General features: G+C 34.8%; 2 protein-coding genes and 1 long non-coding RNA gene across 4 annotated transcripts in view; 2 read left to right on the top strand and 1 right to left on the bottom strand.

The window, feature by feature from the left end:
- LOC105334905 (aldehyde dehydrogenase 1A1) overlaps positions 1 to 12,325 on the top strand; it is a 31,060-nt gene extending 18,735 nt beyond the window's left edge. Inside the window, exons 11-13 of one of the 2 annotated variants that reach the window (XM_066088776.1) lie at positions 624 to 698; positions 800 to 839; positions 11,892 to 12,325. In XM_066088776.1, coding sequence (XP_065944848.1) covers positions 624 to 698; positions 800 to 839; positions 11,892 to 11,948 — 172 coding nt within the window. In that variant the 3' untranslated portion in view covers positions 11,949 to 12,325. Of the gene's footprint in view, positions 1 to 623; positions 699 to 799; positions 840 to 927; positions 1,740 to 11,891 lie in introns of those variants that run through there. The other variant, XM_011438512.4, reaches the window with a different exon arrangement.
- On the top strand, positions 2,241 to 10,257 carry LOC105334906 (aldehyde dehydrogenase 1A1). The gene is made up of 13 exons (XM_011438515.4): positions 2,241 to 2,402; positions 5,084 to 5,188; positions 5,308 to 5,448; positions 5,650 to 5,776; positions 5,862 to 5,923; positions 6,546 to 6,788; positions 6,874 to 6,976; positions 7,099 to 7,289; positions 7,587 to 7,751; positions 7,933 to 8,090; positions 9,247 to 9,321; positions 9,423 to 9,462; positions 9,855 to 10,257. Exons 1-13 carry the CDS (start codon positions 2,352 to 2,354, stop codon positions 9,885 to 9,887), a joined length of 1,494 nt encoding a protein of 497 aa, XP_011436817.3. The 5' UTR covers positions 2,241 to 2,351; the 3' UTR covers positions 9,888 to 10,257.
- On the bottom strand, positions 3,983 to 9,180 carry LOC117688801 (uncharacterized). Its single transcript, XR_004601176.2, has 3 exons — positions 9,166 to 9,180; positions 5,239 to 8,113; positions 3,983 to 3,997 (listed from the first exon to the last, which is right to left on the bottom strand). It is a non-coding gene; the product is annotated as an uncharacterized lncRNA (long non-coding RNA).
- Positions 12,326 to 22,959: the final 10,634 nt, after the last annotated feature.

The raw sequence follows: 22,959 nt of genomic DNA, 5'->3' as shown, positions 1-22,959 counted from the left end.
TTTCAGCAGCCAAAAAGTTTGACGGACTGCACGAAATTTCCCATACGAAGAAGAATTCGCTTTTTCATATTTTACGTACTGATACACATAATTGAATCAGTTACATGTACTCACTAATACTCAATAGTTTATGAAAAGAAACTCGGGTTATGTATTTTTCACCAATGATTGCTGCCTTCATAACCGCATGAATCACCAAAAATATCATTTAATTGTTAAAATAGAGTCGTTTTAAAAAGAGCTTGAACTTTGTGCTGTATGTGACACACTTCAATTTCATGAAGGCGGGGTTTTCAGCTGTCCAGTCATTGGCTAATAAATATGAATACATTGATCGAACGCCAGAACGCAACGATTCTTGCTCAATTTCATCCAGACATGTTTATTTCAGTTGAAACACAGTTCAAACAATAGAGCATACTTTGGGGGGAAAACGTTCCAATTTTGAATATTAATGAGCTTCTCTTAGCGAATTAGAAGAAAAAAGTCAATAATTGACTGCTTGTTTTGATGAGCAAACCAGATAGTAACATCCTACCGAGAGTCTAAATTCTTGCTAAAACGGCTCTAATCCCACCGTGACTTACATGTATCCTTAAGTTGACACTTGGTGGTACTTTCAGGGTGAACCTGTATGATGTGATACATCCACAGGCGCCGTTTGGAGGGTTCAAGATGTCCGGCCTAGGGCGTGAGCTGTAAGTATATAGATAAACAGAATACACAAATTCTGTCTCATCATTTAATAGATGTTTTTTAAACTTCCGTAATCAATAATTTCCTGTTTTCTCTGTTTTAGTGGAGAGTATGGGATTGCTGCCTATCAAGAGGTCAAGTCGGTAAGCCATTCACCCAATCTACACTGGTTTGTTTGTATCTCATTTAACAATAAATACTTGTACTCCGCTGATTCATTTTGTGTCGCAGGTGATCATGAAAATTCCTCAGAAGAATTCCTAAATCCGAGAGAAACCTGGTACCCGGCAATTTGACCTATCAACCACTAGTGGTGCAGAGGGGTAGAACCTTGAGGCACAGACCAAATACCTACATGTACTGCATACTCCTTGAACCGTTATTATATTATTATTACGAAATTAAGTCATGGAAATCTTCGTCTTGTCGAGACAGAGCTTTATTAAAAATGTGGAAGAAAAAATTAAATGACATCATGTCAGCAAAACAACTCGAGATTCTTCGACAAGGTCAATCGCGTCTCAGTTCATGGACAGAAGAGTAACGTTTGTTGATTTTTTATATGAGATTGTACATACAGAATTTTGTTGAAAAATTATGAAATAAAATTAATTATTATATAAAACGAGCAAATGCTTGTTGTTCTGAGAATCAAGGAACAATGAAACACTCGTGTACGCCATAGCTACGTGCAAGGCACATCAGTATACAACAGTCAGCATAATAATGACAATTTAAGTGTTGTGTTGTGCATGTACTCGTAATATGCATTGATAGTATTCGGACTATACTATTTAGGCACAATACGTTTTATATGTAGCAACCAGTTTTCAAGATGTTATATGCTTCATTGTCTATAGAAAAATGATTTATTAAAAGCGAGGTTGTGTTTTACGTATATTATGTTACTCTGTCAGTAATCAGTATTCGTGAACTGTTGTATGAATAATGTTAGAGTTGTGTAATTTTAGATTGTTAGAACTTAAAGTTAATGCGTGTTTACTTTAAAAACGCAACAACATTAAAGTGATACAATAATATAACTTCTTTTTTTTCTATTTTTAAGACTGTATTCTTGTGAAAATTAAATTTACTACCGCTTCGCTGTTTATACAGCGTAAACTGTCCCGAGTTATGTTATATCGCATAAACGTTAATATAGATCGAAATTATATTGATTCAGTGACTTTAATAACAAAATCATGTGCTTAAAATTCTAGACGGGAAAAATTCATAGGAGTTCTGAAAGGGATGTGATACGGATCCGTATCAGTCTCTGTCCTTCAGGATCTGTGTCAGGGCTGATACCTTAAATGTAAACGGTACGACGAAGAACGTAGAAGCAAATGCAAAAACCCTTTGTACATTGTATAAATAGATTGTATTAATTACAAGTTTGTAATTGATTCCATTATCCCATTATCTAGGAAATGCCATCGAAATTCTCTGTGAAATTTCAGAACATACACTTAATCTGATAATTATATTCTATATGTTATCTATATATATCCCCGCAGTATTCTCATTACTTTGATTTCTACATTCGACTCGTGCACGTCGCACGGACTTGTTTCGGTAAAACGTAGATGCGTTATCTTGACATTGAATTTGTTTCCCGAAGTGTGCACTGTTATTTAGACGAAGAATAAAAGACAATGGAGAAATCACCGAAACCAGTGCGAGACCCAAAGATTGTGTACACAAAGGTAAGAACATTTTAACTGTTCGATAACTTCGGTTCTTGCCCCGAGTTTTTGAGTGTCAGAGTCAGTGGGGCCTATATATCCATGGACGTGCATTGACCCTCGGACATAACTCGTTGACCAAACTCATGCAACAATGTCACTGTTTATATATACATATATGTATCGAATTGACCGTTTTTTTATCATTGAAAGTTTGACCTAATTTAAAGTATGGAATACAATGCGTGTATTCACACTATCAAGGTCGCTAACTTGCCCCACGTCAGAAAGTGGATACATAATCATATAATACGCGATAAAATCATTGAATTCTTTGATTTGGTTCAAAACCCTAAGTTGTCATCAACAGACTGTCGAATTGAGTTTTAAAGGATGGTGTGAAAACGGCCTCCAGTAAATTGGTAGAACAAAAATGATTTCTTTTTTATTTTCTAATCTTCATTTGTGTTGTTTCAGTAATTTCTTAACAACCCTCGTGTATTCTGTATATAAACGTTTATAGAATCCCTTTCCAACCCAAGATGAAACAATCGTACGGGAGATATATCATCATTATTTATGTCAAGGGTAAATTGTTTCAATCCCCGTAGACTTTTAGATCCGCCCAACATTTGAAATCCTTTAAAATACATATAACTAGCGCATATTGGTATTTTTTTTGGAGGTAGTCAATGTATTTGTTTAAATCTATCTACACGTGAAAGAAGAAAACTGTACGTCACTGTGCTCATATTTAACTTCTTAAAACATGCTTAGGTCCAGTGGGCCTTCCCCATTGTATACAGATGATGTTTGACTTGTGTAACCTTGCTTAACCTTTCATAATGTTCCTCGTCTGTACTTTATGACTTTAAATAAAATATAAATATGGTCAAAGGTTATCAAGTCCAGTAAAGCACGAAGGGCTTTATTATAGTTTTGAACACGCCTGACCGCGTATTTTTTTTACAACTGTTTTTATTACCCCAGAAAATGTAAAAGTATTCTTATAGCCGAGGTTGGGGAGCCTTAAAATCTATTATTAGTTGACATGATTATATATACAGAATATATTTTGATACAAGGTATTTTTGCGAATAACATCATTGCATGTATTTAAATAAATTTTTCATCGCGTAATTGATCACCTCTTAATATTCAAAGAATGATTCCTTATTACTTATATTTATATACTTTTTACACCAATAGTTCGATTGAATATTAAATCATTGACATTTTTATGTACTTTTCGTTTTGTTTAATTATGCAAACCCCGCTTGCGCCTCACAATACAGTACATCATTTGCGGTATTGGTGAATTGAATTGGACTATATGATACAAATATGATTCGTAGTGTTACAATAGACAAAGTCACTGGAAAATTAAAATATATACCATTTACCTTCATATATACGTGAATACACTATGTGTGGGTTGTATCATTTCTGATCGCTAAGTATTCTCAATTGGTTAGAATTTAGCAATAAATAAAGTCACATGATATGTTAACGAGTCTCATCCGATCTACCTATTTCCTTCATATGCATGGCATCAATCCTACCAAGGTCCATCCATTCTATTCTGTATTCAGGGAGAGGATCACAAGGGTCACAAACTAAAACGACACAGATGCACAAAGTCCTCTATAATGCGTCAATCTTTACATAAAAAATTCTCCAGTTATTGGCACTAATCAGAATTATTCTTGTTTTTAAGTTTAAATATCAAAATAATGGTAGATTTTTTATAATATATCTTATAAAAAGGGACCGCTTACATATGTTAAGGGATAAACATGTATTACCCCTTTACATTTAGAATGAACGAAGTTAGTTCTGATAACGTGAATGCAATAAAATTGATACAATTTAAAACGATTTTAAAAACGCTTCGAAACAAAACACCATTTTAGAAAAAAAGGGTTAAATCATGTGTGTACAAATTTGAATTTGAATCTTTGTTAATTTATATATTGGCATATATACGTCTTTCCTTGAATTCTAATAATCTTATATATTTGACCCGTTTCCCCCCTCTAATTATAAATACACATTCTGAATGGAGTGTTATTATATCATTAATGCATATATAGCGTCTGCACAGAGGCATATATTTTTGGGAGAAGTCAGTCTCACTATTTATAGACAGACCTTGAGACTATATACATTGTAAACAAACACGTACATTGACTGACATTTCTGATTTCAATTGTCGCTTGGTTTATTTATTACGCACAGCTTGCATATATTTTATCACTGGATATTGATCCGAAGCCCGTGATTATATGGGCTTGAACAGTCCACGGCCAGTGTGAATATAAGAGGACTGAATAAGATTAGATGCACAGTATACTTCTGTAATCTACAAAAATGTACGTCGTTCTGATTGCCTGTCTATAGATGGGATACTTATGTCGGTCATAACAGCATGTGTCATATGTAGAGTCTGACTCACGAAAAGAAAAAAGTGAGTGCGTTGTATGTTATGTGAATACAAATTGTTCACTCTTCAGTTATCAATATATGGCAAAACCTCGGTATTTCATAATGAAAAACTTACGACAACATTCTTTTTTTTTAATTTTGCCTTCTCTTTGATAAAAACTTGAACCAAAAAATGTGTAATTTAGTGGGAAACAGTTAGCTTAGTGTTGATATTAATTTTTTATGACAAAAGTTATTTCTCTTTTTGGTTCTTTTAGATCTTTATCAACAATGAGTTTGTGGATTCTGTCAGCGGCAAAACCTTCCCCGTGATTAACCCGGCCACGGGGAAAAAAATCTGTGACGTGTCTGAAGGCGACAAGGTTAGAGCCTCCCCCTTCCCCCGTCACCACCTCCTCAAAAGATCGCTTACCCTATGTTCTTGTTTGATTTTGATGAAAATAAGTTGTTTTGTTTCATTTTGACGTCCTTGACCTTGCAGCAAGATATTGACAAGGCCGTGGCTGCTGCCAAGGAGGCGTTCAAGTTAGGGTCACCATGGCGTCGGATGGACGCCAGCCAGAGAGGACGGCTCCTGTACAAACTCGGCGATCTTATGGAGAGGGACGCCGAGATAATCGCGGTAATCACTTGTGACCTAAAACAAATAAATCCATTCTGATTGAACGATTATATATTCCTTCTGAGAAATGGACACCGATAAGCAAAAAATGAGGATTTTACTGTATATGAGAGAGAGAGAGAGAGAGAGAGAGAGAGAGAGAGAGAGAGAGAGAGAGAGAGTGTGTGTGTGTTGTAAATAAATGAGTTTTCTTCATTTTAGAGCCTGATCACCTTGGAGATGGGTAAACCCTTTCTTCATGCCTATGGCGAGACACTGTGGGCAGCGGGGGTATTGCGTTATTACGCGGGGTTGGCAGACAAGATCGGTGGTAAAACGATCCCAATAGGTAAGACTGGTCGTAAGAAAAGGAAGGTTCGTTGAGATTCTTTTACATATACATGTATGTTCAAGATTTCTTCTTATATTTTTAGATGGAGACCTTTTCGCTTTTACTCGTCACGAACCCGTTGGAGTATGTGGTCAGATTATCCCGGTAATTCATTCATCTTTTTAAAATTTACGATTATACTTTTAATGATACAGAAACAGTGCATATTGACAAACATCTCATTCAGGGGTCCTGTTAGAATGAAGCTTTATATATCTACTACATGTACAATTAGGTAAACAGTGTTATATTAGTAGATTTTTGCATCTTTGTTTGGCAAAACTCTACTAATATAACACTGTTTATTGGTATTGTTTTGCAATTTTTTAAGTAATTGTATAGTTCATCATTTATGTCTACATTCAGGCCATCATGATCAACAGGGTAGATAAATTCAAAGGAATATTTGATATATTACACATGTAATTATTTAATTAATTGATCAATCCTAACAATACACTGTTAAACTGATAAAAACTCAGAATCCCTCACTTCCTCCCACCTGAGGATCAGTCGTAATGATTCACTATAACACTAATTGAGACAGTCAGTCTCACAGCTACAACCCACAGTCCAATACAGACACAAACAATTCAACAGAACGCAAAGAGTTCAATTATTTTGATTTCAAGCATAATTCGTGATAAATGATATACATTAAACTGAGCAGCCCAAAGAACTCTAGAATCTCCATTAATTTTACACGGGATTTGCCTCCATTTTCCAGTGGAATTACCCATCCGGAATGTTTACCTGGAAGATCGGACCCGCCCTGGCCTGTGGCTGTACCGTGGTCATGAAGCCCGCGGAACAGAGCCCCCTGTCGGGCCTCCACCTGATAGCGCTGTGTCAGGAGGTCGGGATCCCGCCGGGCGTCGTTAACATGGTCCCAGGCTACGGACCCACCGCCGGTGCCGCCCTCTCCAATCACCCGGATGTTGACAAAGTCGCCTTTACTGGATCCACCGAGGTCTGATTTGCCCATTTATTGTGCCATCGTATTCGAATACAACTCATGATATAAATACAATGTGATAACTTATTCCTTCATTCAGGTCGGCAAAATTATTCTTCAAGCTTCCGGTGGGACAAACATTAAGCGCACTACCCTGGAACTTGGCGGGAAGAGTCCTTGTGTAATTATGGACGATGCTGATCGTAAGTCGAATACGTAAAAATAGACAATGGTTTGCACAATAACAATCAATCGGTAATTTGTAAATGTGTGTGCTTTAACCACCTGTCTCTGAATATAAAGCAGGTAGTCTGATTTCTTTCAGTGGACGAGGCTGTGCAGTTTGCGCATGACGGCGTGATGGTGAACGCCGGACAGTGCTGTATCGCCGGAAGTAGAACGTTTGTCCACGAGAAGATTTACGACCAGTTCGTGGCCAAGAGTCGCGAGCTGGCCGAGAAACGGACACAGGTGACGGGGGACCCCTTTGATCCTAACACCCAGCAAGGACCACAGGTTAGGGGTATCCTTAACACGGAAAACTAAAGTAACCATAAAACGCATGCAACAAGTCCCTTAGTTAAAGTTAAAAAGAAATTATAAATAGACGATGGAACCCCTGGTAGAGTAAACGAAAACATTACCCAGTGTTTATAGGCAAAAGGAAAGCCGGAACACAAAAGCAGCCCTAGAGACAATCCCATACTTTTAATGGGAATCTTCGGAGCATCGCAGACTTGTTTAAAGTTCGATAATTTGTTGCATGTTTATGAAATAAGTTTATTCGCTTCAGCCAGACAATCTCTCCCGCAGGTAGATGAGGAACAGTACAAGAAAATTCTGGAGCTGGTTGAATCGGGGAAGACAGATGGCGCTAAAGTCGAGTGTGGGGGCGCTGCGGTCGGGGGCCAGGGCTTTTTCATCAAGCCCACGGTCTTCTCGGGAGTTACCGACAACATGAGGATCGCCAAAGAGGAGGTTGGTGAATTGTTTGAGAAGGGAATGCGAGGAAATTCAGAATTTTTGCAAACGACAAAATGAGTTGTCTTACTATATAAACATCTTCCCAGATATACTAAGGAATTGTAACCAGTAAAATTAATCTGTTATCCTATAAAGAGAAATTTTCATTATTTTTCGAATGTGCATTGTCCTTTAGATTTTTGGGCCCGTCCAGCAGCTCTTCAAGTTTAAGACTCTGGATGAGGTGATCGAGCGAGCCAATGCCACCACATACGGCCTGGGCGCCGCCATCTTTACCAAGAACATCGATAACGCCATGATGTTCACGCAGGGTGTTCGCGCAGGAACAGTGTGGTAAGTCTAATAACCAATTGTCCCTGAAAAATTATAATATGATTATTGAATATTGAAGGTTTAAAGTAGTACAAAACTTTCCTATTTTTCTAAAAATTTAATATTTTATTCTTTTGAATGAAATCCATAAATGTTTAAAATTTGCAAAAAATCAGACCTCCCAATTTTTGCCAAACTTACTGCTTGAATCCATTTTTAGTGGAGTGTAAAATGAAATAATCATTGTTAGAATTTGCTATGCCTATGTTACTTTTTAAGATATTTTGAATGTTTTTTGGTTTTTTTTTAATATTTATACAGGAGACCTTTTTGTAACGTAAAGACAATGAAATAAATTCTTACTGGTAACTTCAGGTAATTTCTGATGCAATATAAAGTAAAAATAGGGCTTTTGAATTATCTTCAAGACGGATATTTGCAACACTTAACAGTCTCTAAAACGAAATTTATTACTCAAATTTAAATAAAGAAGATGGGTGGATAAGACGTGTAAAATGCCCACACAAGGTCGGACAAGCTATTGAAAAATTAAAGTATCAATAAATCTTATATATTTTTTTAAAAATCATTCAAAACAATATCTATTTAACATATCATTGATTCTAAACCTATAAATATGTTTAATGCTTGGATTATGTTGACTCAAACAGGCGTATACGTATCAAAACCTGCAAACAATGTCATTTTTTAGAACTTTAAGGCATTTTCTTTTATAGAGTGGGTCTGGGCTCCATATTTTTCTCATAGTCTAATTAAGGTCTAATGGAAAACAAACCGATTTCAATCAACAAAAACGTGGAGAGATGACAAGTAACACATTTTATGTGATTTATGCTAATTAATGCTAATTTGCATAAAAATCAGATGAACACCATTCAAATTATCAAAGTCGGCTGTACATCAAATTTTTTTCTACCTTGAATAATTGATGCGTATGATTTATTTTTACTTCTTAAGATAATGCATATAAAAATAACTTTTACATAATAGTGAATCATTATTTTATGTATTTTGAGAAATTATTTCAAATAATTAAATTCACGGGTGTTTCTTAGTCCCTTAAAACACGACCTACTTCGTTGTAAACACATAATAAACCACTCCCTGACTCATCCCTTTTGTGATTTGATAAGTTGACACTTGGTGGTACTTTCAGGGTGAACCTGTATGACGTGGTACACCCACAGGCGCCGTTTGGAGGCTTTAAGATGTCCGGCCTAGGGCGTGAGCTGTAAGTATATAGATAAACAGAATACGCAAATTCTGTCTCATCATTTAATAGATGTTTTTTAAACTTCCGTAATCAATAACTTCCTGTTTTCTCTGTTTTAGTGGAGAGTACGGAATATCTGCTTATCAGGAGGTCAAGTCGGTAAGCCATTCACCCAAACAATATTTGTTTATTGCACACTCATTAAACAATGTTTACATTTGCCAGTGACTCTGTCTGTGATTACTCTACGAATTTGTAACGAATTTGCAAATGACGAAATGAATATAACGTATTCATGTCAATAATATCATATCTAATCACACAATTGCTGAATATTATATAAATGTAAGAAATAAGGATCATTCTTTGAATATCATAAGGTAATATCTATGGCCGGAGCGTGATCAAATTTATCATAAAGCCCTTTGAGCTTTATTGGATTTGATCACGCCCCGAGTTCTGAACACAGTAATCACGTCACAATACTCAAAGAATGATTCCATATTTTCAATATAGATATTAGTCCTTAGCTGATTTATTTTGTGTCGCAGGTGATCATGAAAATTCCGCAGAAGAATTCTTAAGTCCCGAGAGAGACCTGGTAACCTGGTAACCTGGCCTGTGAACTATCAAACAGTAATGGCGGACAGTCGTTAAATCTTGAGACAATGAAAAAATTGCTACATGCACTGCATAATCCTTGAACTGTTATCATATGATTCAGTAGTAACCAGTTGTCAATATATCACATGCTTTATAGTCTAGACTTAGTATTTGTTCGAAGCGAGGTTGTGTTTTTGTATATATTACACCGTATGTAACTCCATGTAATCAGATTTATTTTTTGTGGTATGAATGTATGAATAATGTTAGTGTTGCGTAAATATAGGTTGTTAAAACTTTAGGTTAGTGCTTGCTTTCTGTAGCATTAGATTAATAAAGTAATATAACTTGCTTATTTTCTGTTTGTAAGAGTGTATATAAGTAAAAATTATCTAACTAATGAACCAACCACCATTATGATGACAATGCAGTCCAGAAAATTTTTCCGGGGAGAGGGGAAGTCCAAGGTGAATTTTGATTTCGGGGGGGGGGGGGGGGGGGTTGTAGGCCTTATTTTGATAATTTTACAATGTAAGTTAAATTAGTTTGATAAGTCCAGACCCCTCCTCGACCCCCTTCTAGATCCGCGCATGATACGGTTTATCCTGAGCCGCCGTTTGGAGGGTTCTAGATGTCCGGCCTAGGGCGTGAGCTGTAAGTAGATAAACAAGATACTCAAGATACAAGATACTCAAATCTGTCTCATCATTGAACAGATATTTTTAAACTTCCGTAATCAATACCTTCCTGTTTTCTCTATTTTAGCAGGGAGTACGGGATTGGTGGTTATTAAGAAGTCAAGTCGGTAAGCCGTTCACCACAATCAATTATGTTTATTGCACCCTCATTTAAGAATATTTACATTATGAATACACTACGAATTTGTAATGTATGGTTTAATACATTTCACATTGATGAAATGTTTGTTTATCTATATGCCTATTTTCGATCATATTACTATGTGAATTGAATTACTTTAATTAACCCATCCCCCCCCCCCCCCCCCCCCCCTTAGATCTGCGCATGTTGTGCAACAAACGGTTTGTTTATAAATTGTGATTAACACAGTAATCTACCCAATTCAGTTCAAATGCTTCTAGAAATGCATATGGATTTCTTTCTTGAAGAACAATTTATATTGTATTTTTTCCTGTACTTAACTATGTAATCGTGTTGGGGTCAAACATATTATCTCTCAGCTTTTTTTGCTACTTGATGATTTAAAAACAAGACTATTCAGCTTTGTGATATCTGTGCGTACTTTAATGATTGTTTTTACTTTTGTGATGATTGTACATACCTTTCCGTTTTGGTCCATGACTATACATTATGAGCCAAACTCTAACACAAATCATGACCTCCCCCCTCCTGCATACAATCCAAATTACACAGTACACACTTTTTACCCATTCTGATATTTGACCCTCAATAAATTGTTCAATATTTTTAACCAAATACAGGGCTATGTGTCAGTTTGGAAATTTACCTGACTATCTGCACATCTTAGGGACTATATAAAATTGTGATACCCCATATGCACAGAAAATCAATTGGAATTTATTACTTTTGCCATATGTTGCAACTTTTGTATTTGCACATTTATAAAGTGGCTTTTTATCATTGGTAAATCAATTTTAATTCACACTAATAACACACCTTCTATAAAACATCGTATAAAAGTATATGCTTGAGATTATAATTTCTCTAGACTCTACCATAATAGGTAAGTAAATTTCTCGCTTTTCTATCGTTGTATCAGTTGGAAATTCTTAGGAATTTTTGATACACTTAAATCACACCAGAAACATATTTTGTTTGGATGTGGGATACGGTTAGTTTGTTAAATCAATTAAATTAATATAATTTTTTTAAAAATATTTTTTGAATAAGTATGTACTAGTATGTGATTACGACAAACATTTCTGGTACTCATTATTTGCTTGTAGGCCTCTTTTTCAGAATAAAAGATCTTAATTTAATTGCAGAAAGAACTCATTGTGTTCCTCTGTTATTATCCTTGCGGTTGCCGTAGATACGCTTAGTTTGCGCCCGTGCGGTTGCCTTGGAGACATCTTGTGGAGCAAGGAGATGGCCAACCCGCTGAGGCTTCTGGGAGAGGTGTTGATGGAGCTGGTGAAGATCATTGTCCTACTTCTATGGGTGCCGGTCCGCGCCGTACTGAAGAATATAGTGTACGTCCCGTCCTCACGGAGAGGCCCGCGGTGAATCACGCTAACACGGGCCTGTGCATAGTGGTTTTGTGTCAGCAATTCAGAACGATTCATTACGACAGGGTTCGTTGTCTGATTGGTTATAAAGTGAACCTATTCGTTATTTTTCACATAAATCAACAGTGTTTATGCCTTGAACATTTAGATAAATTTGTATACATATAAAGTCAGATAAAACAAACACTTCAGTCGTTTGGTTTTTTTTTTACGTTTTAATGGTTTTCAATAAATTAGAAGCAATTTACTCTGACAAGGATGTAAAATAGGTAAAAAGTAAATAAAGTATGTACGTGTCAGTATGTTTAAAATACGTCCGTCAAACACTAGATTGTTGTGCAATTAATATGCACGTGTACAGTGCAGAAGTACAGGCAGTAGAAGTGACTAGATTGGTTATGAAAATAGGATTCACCAGCAGGCAACCACTTTTAATTTGTTGTCTAGCATTTCAGTGTCCAGTTTTATTCTGTTCAATTCAGATGCTTTTTATGAAAACATGAGGAAAATAAATATCACTAGCAGCTCTGCTATCATACGAGTAGTACATGCTCAACATCATCAGAAATATCAATAGACGCCAAATGCGTATAATAAGCATTTTATCTAATGACAGCATTATTTAGCCTGAAGCTTAACACATACACGTATCATTATAAAAATTACCAGTACTAATAGGTACTGTGTTCATATTAAATATATCAGCTTTAAAAAACATGTACCATCCTGTGGAATCATTAAATTTCGTGGGGGCCAATTTTCGAGGATTGCTTTAATTTTACAGGTTCGTGGGGACGTAATTTCGTGTGTTTTATTGTATCTACAAGAGGAAATGTTACTTTATTATCCTTTTTTATTAATTCGTGGAGGAAGTTAAGTCGTGAATGAGAGGTACCCACGAATTCCACGAAAATTGAGCCACCACAAAATCTTATGATTTCACAGTATGTATCAGTACCTTATGAATAGCAAAGTTGGAGAAATTATCTTGTTTGTCATGAGCAGTCCATTCTGAAGGCAACAATAGTATACGTGCAAAATTTGAGAGATGAACTGACCCCACCCCACCCCAACAATACTACAGACGTGTCCATATCTTACAAACAAAAAAGATATGCCTCCTGATAATAAGGTTTTTGGGCACTAAATTCACTCTACCACCGTGCCGTCGTAATGCGGGGGTGGCAGAGAAGAATGGTTCATGATACTGTCATAGGACGGGGGTGGAGTCGTGGGGAGATGGAATCACTCGGTTGGTATCCCCAACCTCCATTATCTGGATGTATATAGCTGCAGGGGCAGATGTTGAGGTAGATTCCTCTACGGGAGGTGTTGTTGAAGTAGTAGATCCATCCATGGGAGGTGCTGTTGAGGTAGATTCATACGCGTGGGAAATGTTATTGGCGTAGATTCACCCGAGGGCCGAGGGAGGTGTTATTTGTGTGAATTCAGACACTTTGGGTGTTTAAGTGCTTGGTGGAGTTGCGTGCTATAAGGGGACGCTCTCGGATGATGATTCTTCCGGTGTTTCTGCCACCCCCGCGTCCACAAGACTCCGTGAGACAGAAAAAAGACCAAAATGCCTATTCCAAACAACCAGTACGAAGTTGTCTTCGTCATATGCAGTGTAGTTGGTTGTTGAATTGACAATGTGAGTTGTATTGACTAATGGTTCTGTCGTTATCTGCATTCTGTCAGAAAATCATAAAACTCTTGTACATAGCATGGTCTTTCAGATAATTGATTGTTGTCATTATGTTTTACTTGAATTAAAACGTTCTGTCTTTTTATCATAGTTATGTATTATTATCAAGATACGTTTTTATTGTAGACTGTATAAATATGAAAGATGTGTTCGATACGACTAAAGGGAGAAAACTCAAAAATAAATTGAAGCAACAGAGGGTGGAATTGATTAGTACTAACTGATTTACATGTAATGGCTTCATTATTTGTTACATAATTAAATGCCGGTCTCAGTGTGTTCTGAAGTCTAGTTTCTTTATGTTTCTGAAAGAGGAATGTACCGACATTTTGATATTGAATTATGAATAAATACGGTAGAATCATTCATATTTTTACGGTAGAATCATTCATATTTTTGAGGGCTCAATAATAAATATTAATTTCTTAATAAAAAAATGTCTTGTATACAACGGGGACGTGTACATGTTTATGTTACTATATACCATCTCTTTCCATGACTTTCTTTCCATTGACCGTCTACATAGGAGCTACATCTTGTAAATCGAAGATGGTAATTCTGATGTCACGGCGTTTTCTCCCCCTTCAATTATACAATTTTTATTCAGCGCCTTTCCATTTAAAATGCCTTCCTTTTCCCTGAAAATAAGCAAAAATTTGTAATTGTAATCAAATTGCGTTATTACGTTACTAAGTATTCAATTGCTATGCAGACACCGTTGCAGTTATGAGACCACATTTTTCAAAAAATAAGAATTCAATGCTTAAATACATGATTGGTTTTAATTGTGTGGAAAACATTATGAAAGATGAAGATTTTAGATAAAGATTTTGTTTAAACAAATAGAAGGATGTTTTAATTATTGGTGCGGAAGATACACACGGGTCTTCAAAATTTTAACAGTGACGATCGGGCTATAGGTCCTGGTATCAAGCCTAGCCAAAAATGTGTCGAAGTTACTCCCAACCTACTTGAATAGCATATCAATCTTTAATGCTAGAATTCTAAAGTTAAAAAAAAATAAAAATGGAAACATAAACCTGGGACATACTTTTTTTAGACACCAATTAATTTATTTTATTGTGCAAGTTTATAATCAAATAATACAAAGTACAATGTAGAAATTCTCTGATTGTTCTATATCGTATAAATCGTTCTTAATAGTACACAATACATTATTTTTGAAATAGAAATATTTTGATATTTTGATATTTCTTGATTCGCCTCATACGCAAGTTTGTTCATATTCTACCCGTAACATAGCCGATTTGTCGTAACAGGTGTATTATTCTGTGTATGACATGAAGAATTCAGATATACATGTATAATAAGAAAGGAGACAGACCGAATTTAGTTTTGTCTCTTAATCCATATTAGAACAAATATTATACAATAAACCTGTCATTCCTGCTCAAAATATTGGGAATTGGAACATCGATAGCAGCATTGTCCCGAAATAATAATTACAAATGTCCGACAAGATAAGCTATCCTGATGGAGACAAGTATTCTACAATTGTAATACTCACCTGAACATTTGCGTGTGGGTAACGTGTAAGCAATAGTCATTCACACCATTCTCAGTAAGCCCCTAAGGCAGCATGGAATGTAGGAATTATAAGGTATGTGTCTGTATATGCATGGTTAATTTAGATTAAAATTTTAATACGTGTGTGTGTGTGTGTGTGTGTGTGTGTGTGTGTGTGTGTGCGATCCAAACTAATTAGGCGACCGAATGTCAGCTTTAATGAACAAGTACTAACATGGTTAGTTGAATTCTGAATGTGTGACGTCTATGATGTTTATCTGTTGATGTCCTTATACATTCAAAATAGCAAAGTAATGTTCAGTCTTTGAACAATTAGTGGGAACAAAAGAATGACGTAAGGACATGTTTTATGTGGAGTATTTAGACCAGATATTCAAATATTTAAAAAGACTGGATAAGAATTTTTGGTTAATTAGGATTGTCTTTGTCCAGGTAAGGTAAGGTACGTCCTATAAGAGTTTAGCAATTTTAAAGGAATGATAATACATGTACTAGCTATAGATTTATTTTTTAAAAAATCACCGTGCTGCACTGCAAAATTAACTCTGTGTGTTGTTATACCTAAACATCCCTGGTTCAGTCTAGAAATATGAAGTGAAGAAACGGTTTTGGAATATTCTGTTTGTATAAAAGTGTTTTAGTTATTGCATGTTTTGAAAGGTCAGTATTGGTCAATGCTGATAGTGGCGGGAGTATTTCTTTTGTGATTAATTAAGGAATAAAGAATCGTTCTTTGAGTATTATGAGGTGATAATTACGGTCGGGGCGTGATCAAATCCAATAAAGCCCGAAAGGCTTTATGATAGATTTGATCATTTTGGCGACATTTAAAGTAATGGGTGATTTAGTATACAATTATTTAATGCTTGAGCATTCAATAGACCCGAATATTTTTCCCGAGGTGCAGGGAACAGCTCCGTATGATCTATTGCCCGAGGCCAACGGCCGAGGGCAATAGATCATACTGAGCTGTCCCTGCACCAAGGAAAACATTCTGGTCTATCGACTGTTCGGGCATTAAATAATTGTTTTATTACCTAATTCCGTTTTTAGCATTTTGTGTTTACATTTATAAATTAAGTTTCTCATACCATTATGCATTTAGGTCATTGTTAATCAATACTAAGATGACCTCAAAGATAAATTTAAAGAACAATAGTAAATTAAACATAATAAAGTTATATTTTAATCTTGTAACTTTTTCCCTAAAATACATTGCCGGTCCAATAGATCGCAGTCTATTGACCGGCGGTCCATTAGATCACTTTCAAACCTGTATATACATACAGAATAGACTACAACATTTAATCTGTAATAAAACAACAAAAACCCTTTGACTAGGTAATAATGCAAAATTGATACGTAGTATTATCACAGGCAGAGGCACTGGAAAATGTAAATATTTCTGCGTTAAGAGTGAAAACGGATGCGACTGACATGTAAATATTGTCAACTTCCTGACTTACGATAAATTCCACTTTTAGACCTGTAAGTAAATATCGTTTAAACTATAATAAATATTTGCCAAAGTATGGGTTATGTATATAAATAGATAATAAATAAATTTGTTTACCTACTATGAGTGTGGTGAATGAATGTTTTGAATAAAGCATGTAAATGTGTAATGAATTATAACGGAAAGCAACAATGTTTGATTCATTAAATTCCTCAGACTGTAGGTTCAGGAACGTAGTAGGGGTGGGGGGGGGGGGGGCTGCCCCCTCCCCCATTTTTGTCGCAGCAAAGATTATTCTTAAATTTACATATAAAAAAGTGAATTATGAAGTAGTCCTCCTTCTCCCAATTTTTTGGAGACCAATAGAAAAATTCAAAAGTAAAAATAAGAAAACGACCAGAAATTTGAAGTTATAGGTTTTAAGTTATAATTTTAATTAGATTAATGTGAATGTGTGTGCAATGTTTGTGTATGTATTGTCTTTCTTGAGTGCTTATAGGTTTTATGTATGTGTTGTTCTAGTGTGCTTTCTTAACAAATCTAATAAAAACGAATAGAACCCTAAAACTGACTTAGTGATCCTATGTCATCCCGCATCAAGACCTGGTTACAGTATATCGATTGTGTATGTGTATATATATATATATATATATATATATATATATATATATATATATATATATATATATATATATATATATATGTATATGCGTGTGTGTGGGGGGGGGGGTAGTTTCAGGTAATCAGCAGGTGCTAATTACAATTAAATGTATGTACAGCTATAGAACGGAAAATAAACATAATTCATAGCTAGCGCCCGAGAGATAGGGCAAAGATGAACGATTCAATAAAACGGCACCAGGAATATAAAGGGACGGATTTTTTTCAAACAGGAAAGCAAGTCCATTTAAATGAAGAATAGAGGCGGCAGTCTGTTATTTGAAATTCAATATTTTAATAGACTGCATGTCTTTTAATCCTACGCCAGATCACATAATAAGATATTCATATTGCATTCTGTAGGTACGACCACTCATCTAGAATAATAAGGGCCGGATCTATAAAGAGGTTTAAATAGACTGAAAACAATTCCAGCATGCATTATTTAAAAGACTAAACACAATTCCAGCATGCATTATTTAAATAGAGACAAAATATCATCATTATTTAAATGTTTATCCATACATCATGACCAGTCATTGTCATTTGGATAATGCTTTGAGTTGTTCGTCTATTCTTCGTATTTTCAATGATTCACAAGGACATGTGTAAAAGATGTAAAGCAATAGACCGTAATGATAAAACACTCAAAGTTATATATTTACATCTACCAATTATTATTCCCTCTAATTCTTACGGAAACTTATAGTTAATTCATAGCTCTATAGAAACAGCCAGATTGAAATCTACACGCCCCGTTTATTGATTGGTCAAAATCTACAGTGGCTGAAACTGACAAGAAATTGGCAGGACCAAACTTGACACGCCCAGTTTATCGATTGGTCAAGACCTACAACTACCTAGGAAAAATCACGGACTGCACAAAATAATCAGCGATCATTGCAGAAAAAATATACATAACCCGCTAACGCGGGTTATGTATTTTTTCTGCAATGTCGCTACCTTCATATCCCGAATGAATCACCAAAGAAAGCATTTTATTGTTTAATAATGCGCCTCTATCAGTAATAAAATAACTACAGGTATACTAATATGGTTTATACATGGTCAGTATATTCCATACGGGGGCTCGAGCTCTGCTCTCGCCCAATATTGAATTTACTGACCATCTACTGGATGGGGCACTTGTCTATAACCTGCTGGTTCTCGACAAGTTTGTGGCATGTTTTTCATATAGATATAGTAGTCCTATCTTTTTGCCATTCCTTAGTCATGTGTTTTTATTGTGTATGGATACTGTATCTTTTTGGTTGTTTTATTTTTCATTGTGACAGGTGTAACATACAGTTTGATAGCGGACAATACCGCTACATTTACATTGGCATTTGCAATAAAATGCTCTTTTCAATTCAACATGTTGTTAATATTGTCTTTCAAATTGGCAAAAAACAGAGCAGTGAAGACTCTGGTTGAAAAAATAATATAGGTTATATGATAGAAATATGGACGATGTTGTAATTGTATTTATGTGAAGCATAAAGTAATTTATACCATCTCCATAATAAATTTTTGTCACTTTCCGGATTAGGCATGTGTACCGTTTTAGATTCTAATATTACAGACTCCATTATTTTGATCACATGATCTTTTTTTACCACAATTTTAGAAGGGAGCGTATGGTCACCCTCCTCCTCCCCTTCTTCCACCAAAGCTTAATCTGTGTTACAAGTAATAGCTTTCCAAAAAGCTTGCCTGACTAGACAAAATAATTCAATGGAAGCATGCATGTATCAATTAGGCTAGATCTTATCAGAAATTAATTTTAATATTCGCTGCTGATCATAACTTTATAAACGGAACGGGCAAATTTAAGACGAAATGTCAGTCTTTTCTTCGATCTAGAACATGTACATATATATCACTTGAAATTCATTTATTTTATTAATTTTTTAAGGAATGTACACATATCATATAAGTGCATGTAAGCTTGAAAGCTGTAAAATAAATAGTAGTTTTTTAAAAATTGTATTTGTTATATTAAGATGCAAAATCAACTGAAAGGCATTTTTAAAAATTTCCAACCACATGAAAGGGTACATAAAAACACGTATTGTTTTTTAATGTGTGTGGTCAGCTTCATCAAAATCATCTTGACAAGCAATTGAAAAAGAGTGAATTCTCAAATTTATGAAAAAACCCTAACTGTAACTTCAATTCTCATGATCCCAACGGACTCGTCACCTAATCGGTGCGCAAAAACTATGAATGAGACATTATGGCGCGAAAAACTATGAATGAGACATTATGGTGCGAAATCCTCCTATTACCGTTCACGCAACGAATGAACTCATCCATTGGCAGAGATCCATGGGGAGGGGGTCATATGAATTTTTTGACATTTGTTTTGTAACAGCTACGTACATGTATATTATACTTTGGATCGGATGTTTTGGAAGAATTCTATCGAATTAAGAAACGCACTTGATTAGTTATTGTTAAATGTAGTAATGTACACAAGTAAGACACGCGAGTAATGACCGGGTCACACCCCGCTTTGGCGATTTAGTTCCTCCAGTAAACATTCCAGCTGTATAAATATATATTTGTTTTAATCCAAACTGATTACTCTCTTGTAATAATGATAATCCAACACCAATTATTACTTACACTGTACCGTAATAGACATGTTACAACTTGTTGCGATGACCCCCTCCCACTTTTTCACCGTTCAAATATGGTGGAATGCTGATCTATTTTTAAATCAGGATTACACACGTGCACTGCATGGTGAACGTCCCTTTTACTTGAAAACTCTTGCTCGCTGTTGTTATTACATGCCATATAATATTTTCATCAATTATGAATGAAAATGCTGACATCTTATACATGCATCGATTAATCTTTTTTGTGAAATATCATGATATAGCTTGTCCCATTGTCTGCACTGTTTCGGAGATTGCAACTTTTAAACCTTAGATATGCCTGACATGACGTCAGGCAACTAGTCAAAATATTTTTTTTATGAAACTAGTCTCATATGTTTCCAATGTTTTATGTGAGGTATTTGTCTTTTGATAGTATGTTTTTCATAATGTCTTTAATATTGATATGGTAGTCATGTTTTCAAATAGATATAGTAGTCCTATCTTTTTGCCATTCCTTAGTCATGTGTTTTTATTGTGTATGGATACTGTATCTTTTTGGTTGTTTTATTTTTCATTGTGACAGGTGTAACATACAGTTTGATAGCGGACAATACCGCTACATTTACATTGCCATTTGTAATAAAATGCTCTTTTCAATTCAACATGTTGTTAATATTATCTTTCAAATAGGCAAAAAAAAACAGAGCAGTGTAGACTCTGGTTGAAAAAAATAATATAGGTTATATGATAGAAACATGGACGATGGTATAATAGGTCAACTACAAACCATGTAACTAATGATAGTATCATAAACTAATATTAGGTTATTCTACTGCCATGGTAGGCGCTGGCACGATAAAGGGGCCTTAAAAATACAGCTCAAAATCAGGTGTGACCAGTATGTACATGTGTATAAAAGATGGTCTGAGTAAAGAGTAGATCTTTGGACCAGCAGGAAATTTATCCAAAGGATTACGTAAATATATATACTTTATTCTACATTTTGTACGATCCAAAAAAAAAAAAATTTTTTTTTTGAAATATCACATTGACAGTGATATATACATGTAGCTAGCAGGGAATCAATCTTTGTACACCCAGATCCTATTAATTTTAAGACAGAATTTCTCGGTAATCAATTCATGTGTGAATCTAGGGAAAAGAGAGTCTCTCTCTCTCTCTCTCTCTCTCTCTCTCTCTCTCTCTCTCTCTCTCTCTCTCTGTTAATTCTAAATTATCAAGTTCACATGGCATAGTTACCTAAAATAGGCCTCGGAACCTATTCGGTTCTGAATTTGTTAACGAGAAATGTTTTCGCTCATGACGTAATAGTGAGTGAGGACCTTTACCAATTTTTATCGAGGCAATAATTAATATTGATTTCATTCAAAAGTATACATAAATATATCACCTCCAAGTAGATAATAAAATGTATGTGTATGAAATGTTTTTTATAGGAGTGGGCAAGACTTATTCTCTGTTTATATCTTACGATTTGATAAGAATTGTTTATTTGATATTTTGGACTTGCAAATGTATTGATGCGCATATGTGCGAAATTTGAAATCAAATAAATCGTATTTTTTATTCTCGTTTGTATGATTTTACGTTGAACTTAAAAAAGTAGTAAATACTCGAGAACTACGGAAGCATATTAGTGCCTCATATGCACTTAATTTTTTTTTTTATTTTCAACACTTTAATCTGTAAAATTCACACTTTTAAGTGTAAAATTCACACCTTAATCTGTAAAATCTACACTTTTATCTGCAAAATTCACACTTTAATGTGTAAAATTAACACTTTAATCTGTAAATTTTACACTTTGAAGTGTAAAAATGCACACTTTAAGTACAAATCTGTAAGATTTTCACTTGAAAGTGTTAAATTTACACACAATTATGTAAAATTGGCTCATATATACACATGCATTGGAGAGTATTTATCATTTCCGATGGTTTGATCGAAGCATTATGGACTGAAATATTTTAATTAGTAAATATTTCAAACTTTGCCTTAAATACGGCGACATCATTACACAGAGATATTTAAAAGATATATTCGTGGGTTTTCAAATAGATATAAATGGTTTATGCCTCGGCTTTTTACCACACTTTCTTTGATGATTTTACAATAAAAATAACAAATAGTGTTGAATTTGTGATCATCCAAAAAATATACATTATGTATCATTCTGTCTAAACCTCGATTTAGTATAAATACGTTCAGTACTTTGAGTTGGGTACGTACTACAAAACTTGATAAAATAAAATCGTACAGTATACAAATGAATAAAATTAATGCTTTAAACTAGTAAAAGTTGTAGTCTTATATACATTTAGCAGGCTTAAAGACTGTATTTGCATAAAAGTGAATAAAGAGTCAAAACCCCAAAACATTGTTACAGATAAGTCCTCATTTTATGTTGCGGCCGCCATATAATTATGTTGTGGCCGACTGGCCGCCAGATAAATTAGCTAGTGGCGGTCGCTAGTTTTTAGTCCATTAAATTACCACTTTTTTCAGTTTTTGTGAAAATTTTAATTTGATTAAAAGAGACGAGGGAAACGGCTTGCGTTATAAAAAGCCCTTAGCGTTGAACATTTTTTTTGCCATGTGGCATTGATTTATTTTGTCTAAGATAATTTTATCAAAACTGTTTCAGTTATTGGAAAATTAAATACTGTTATTGAGAACTCATTTGTCATTTGCAATGTTTATTATTCAAGCAAGATCAAAAAATGCCAGACAATTAATTAAAACAGCCTTGTGATGTTTACATAGTATTTTACAGATTAGAGTGTGATTTTTACAGATATATTAGTAAAATTTACAGATGAAAGTATGAAT

This window comes from Magallana gigas, chromosome 6 (genome assembly GCF_963853765.1).
Source record: "Magallana gigas chromosome 6, xbMagGiga1.1, whole genome shotgun sequence".
In the NCBI taxonomy this organism is placed as follows: domain Eukaryota; kingdom Metazoa; phylum Mollusca; class Bivalvia; order Ostreida; family Ostreidae; genus Magallana; species Magallana gigas.
The sequence above is the reverse complement of the archived record's forward strand: the minus strand, read 5'-3'. Positions and strand labels throughout refer to the sequence as shown.

What these genes read in the sequence shown, in the direction of transcription:
- LOC105334906 (XM_011438515.4), top strand. Translation starts at nt 2,352, where the DNA reads ATGGAGAAATCACCGAAACCAGTGCGAGACCCAAAGATTGTGTACACA. An exon ending in ACGTGTCTGAAGGCGACAAG is followed by an intron (nt 5,189 to 5,307) that starts GTTAGAGCCTCC and finishes TTGACCTTGCAG; the next exon opens with CAAGATATTGACAAGGCCGT. An exon ending in CTTATCAGGAGGTCAAGTCG is followed by an intron (nt 9,463 to 9,854) that starts GTAAGCCATTCA and finishes TTTGTGTCGCAG; the next exon opens with GTGATCATGAAAATTCCGCA.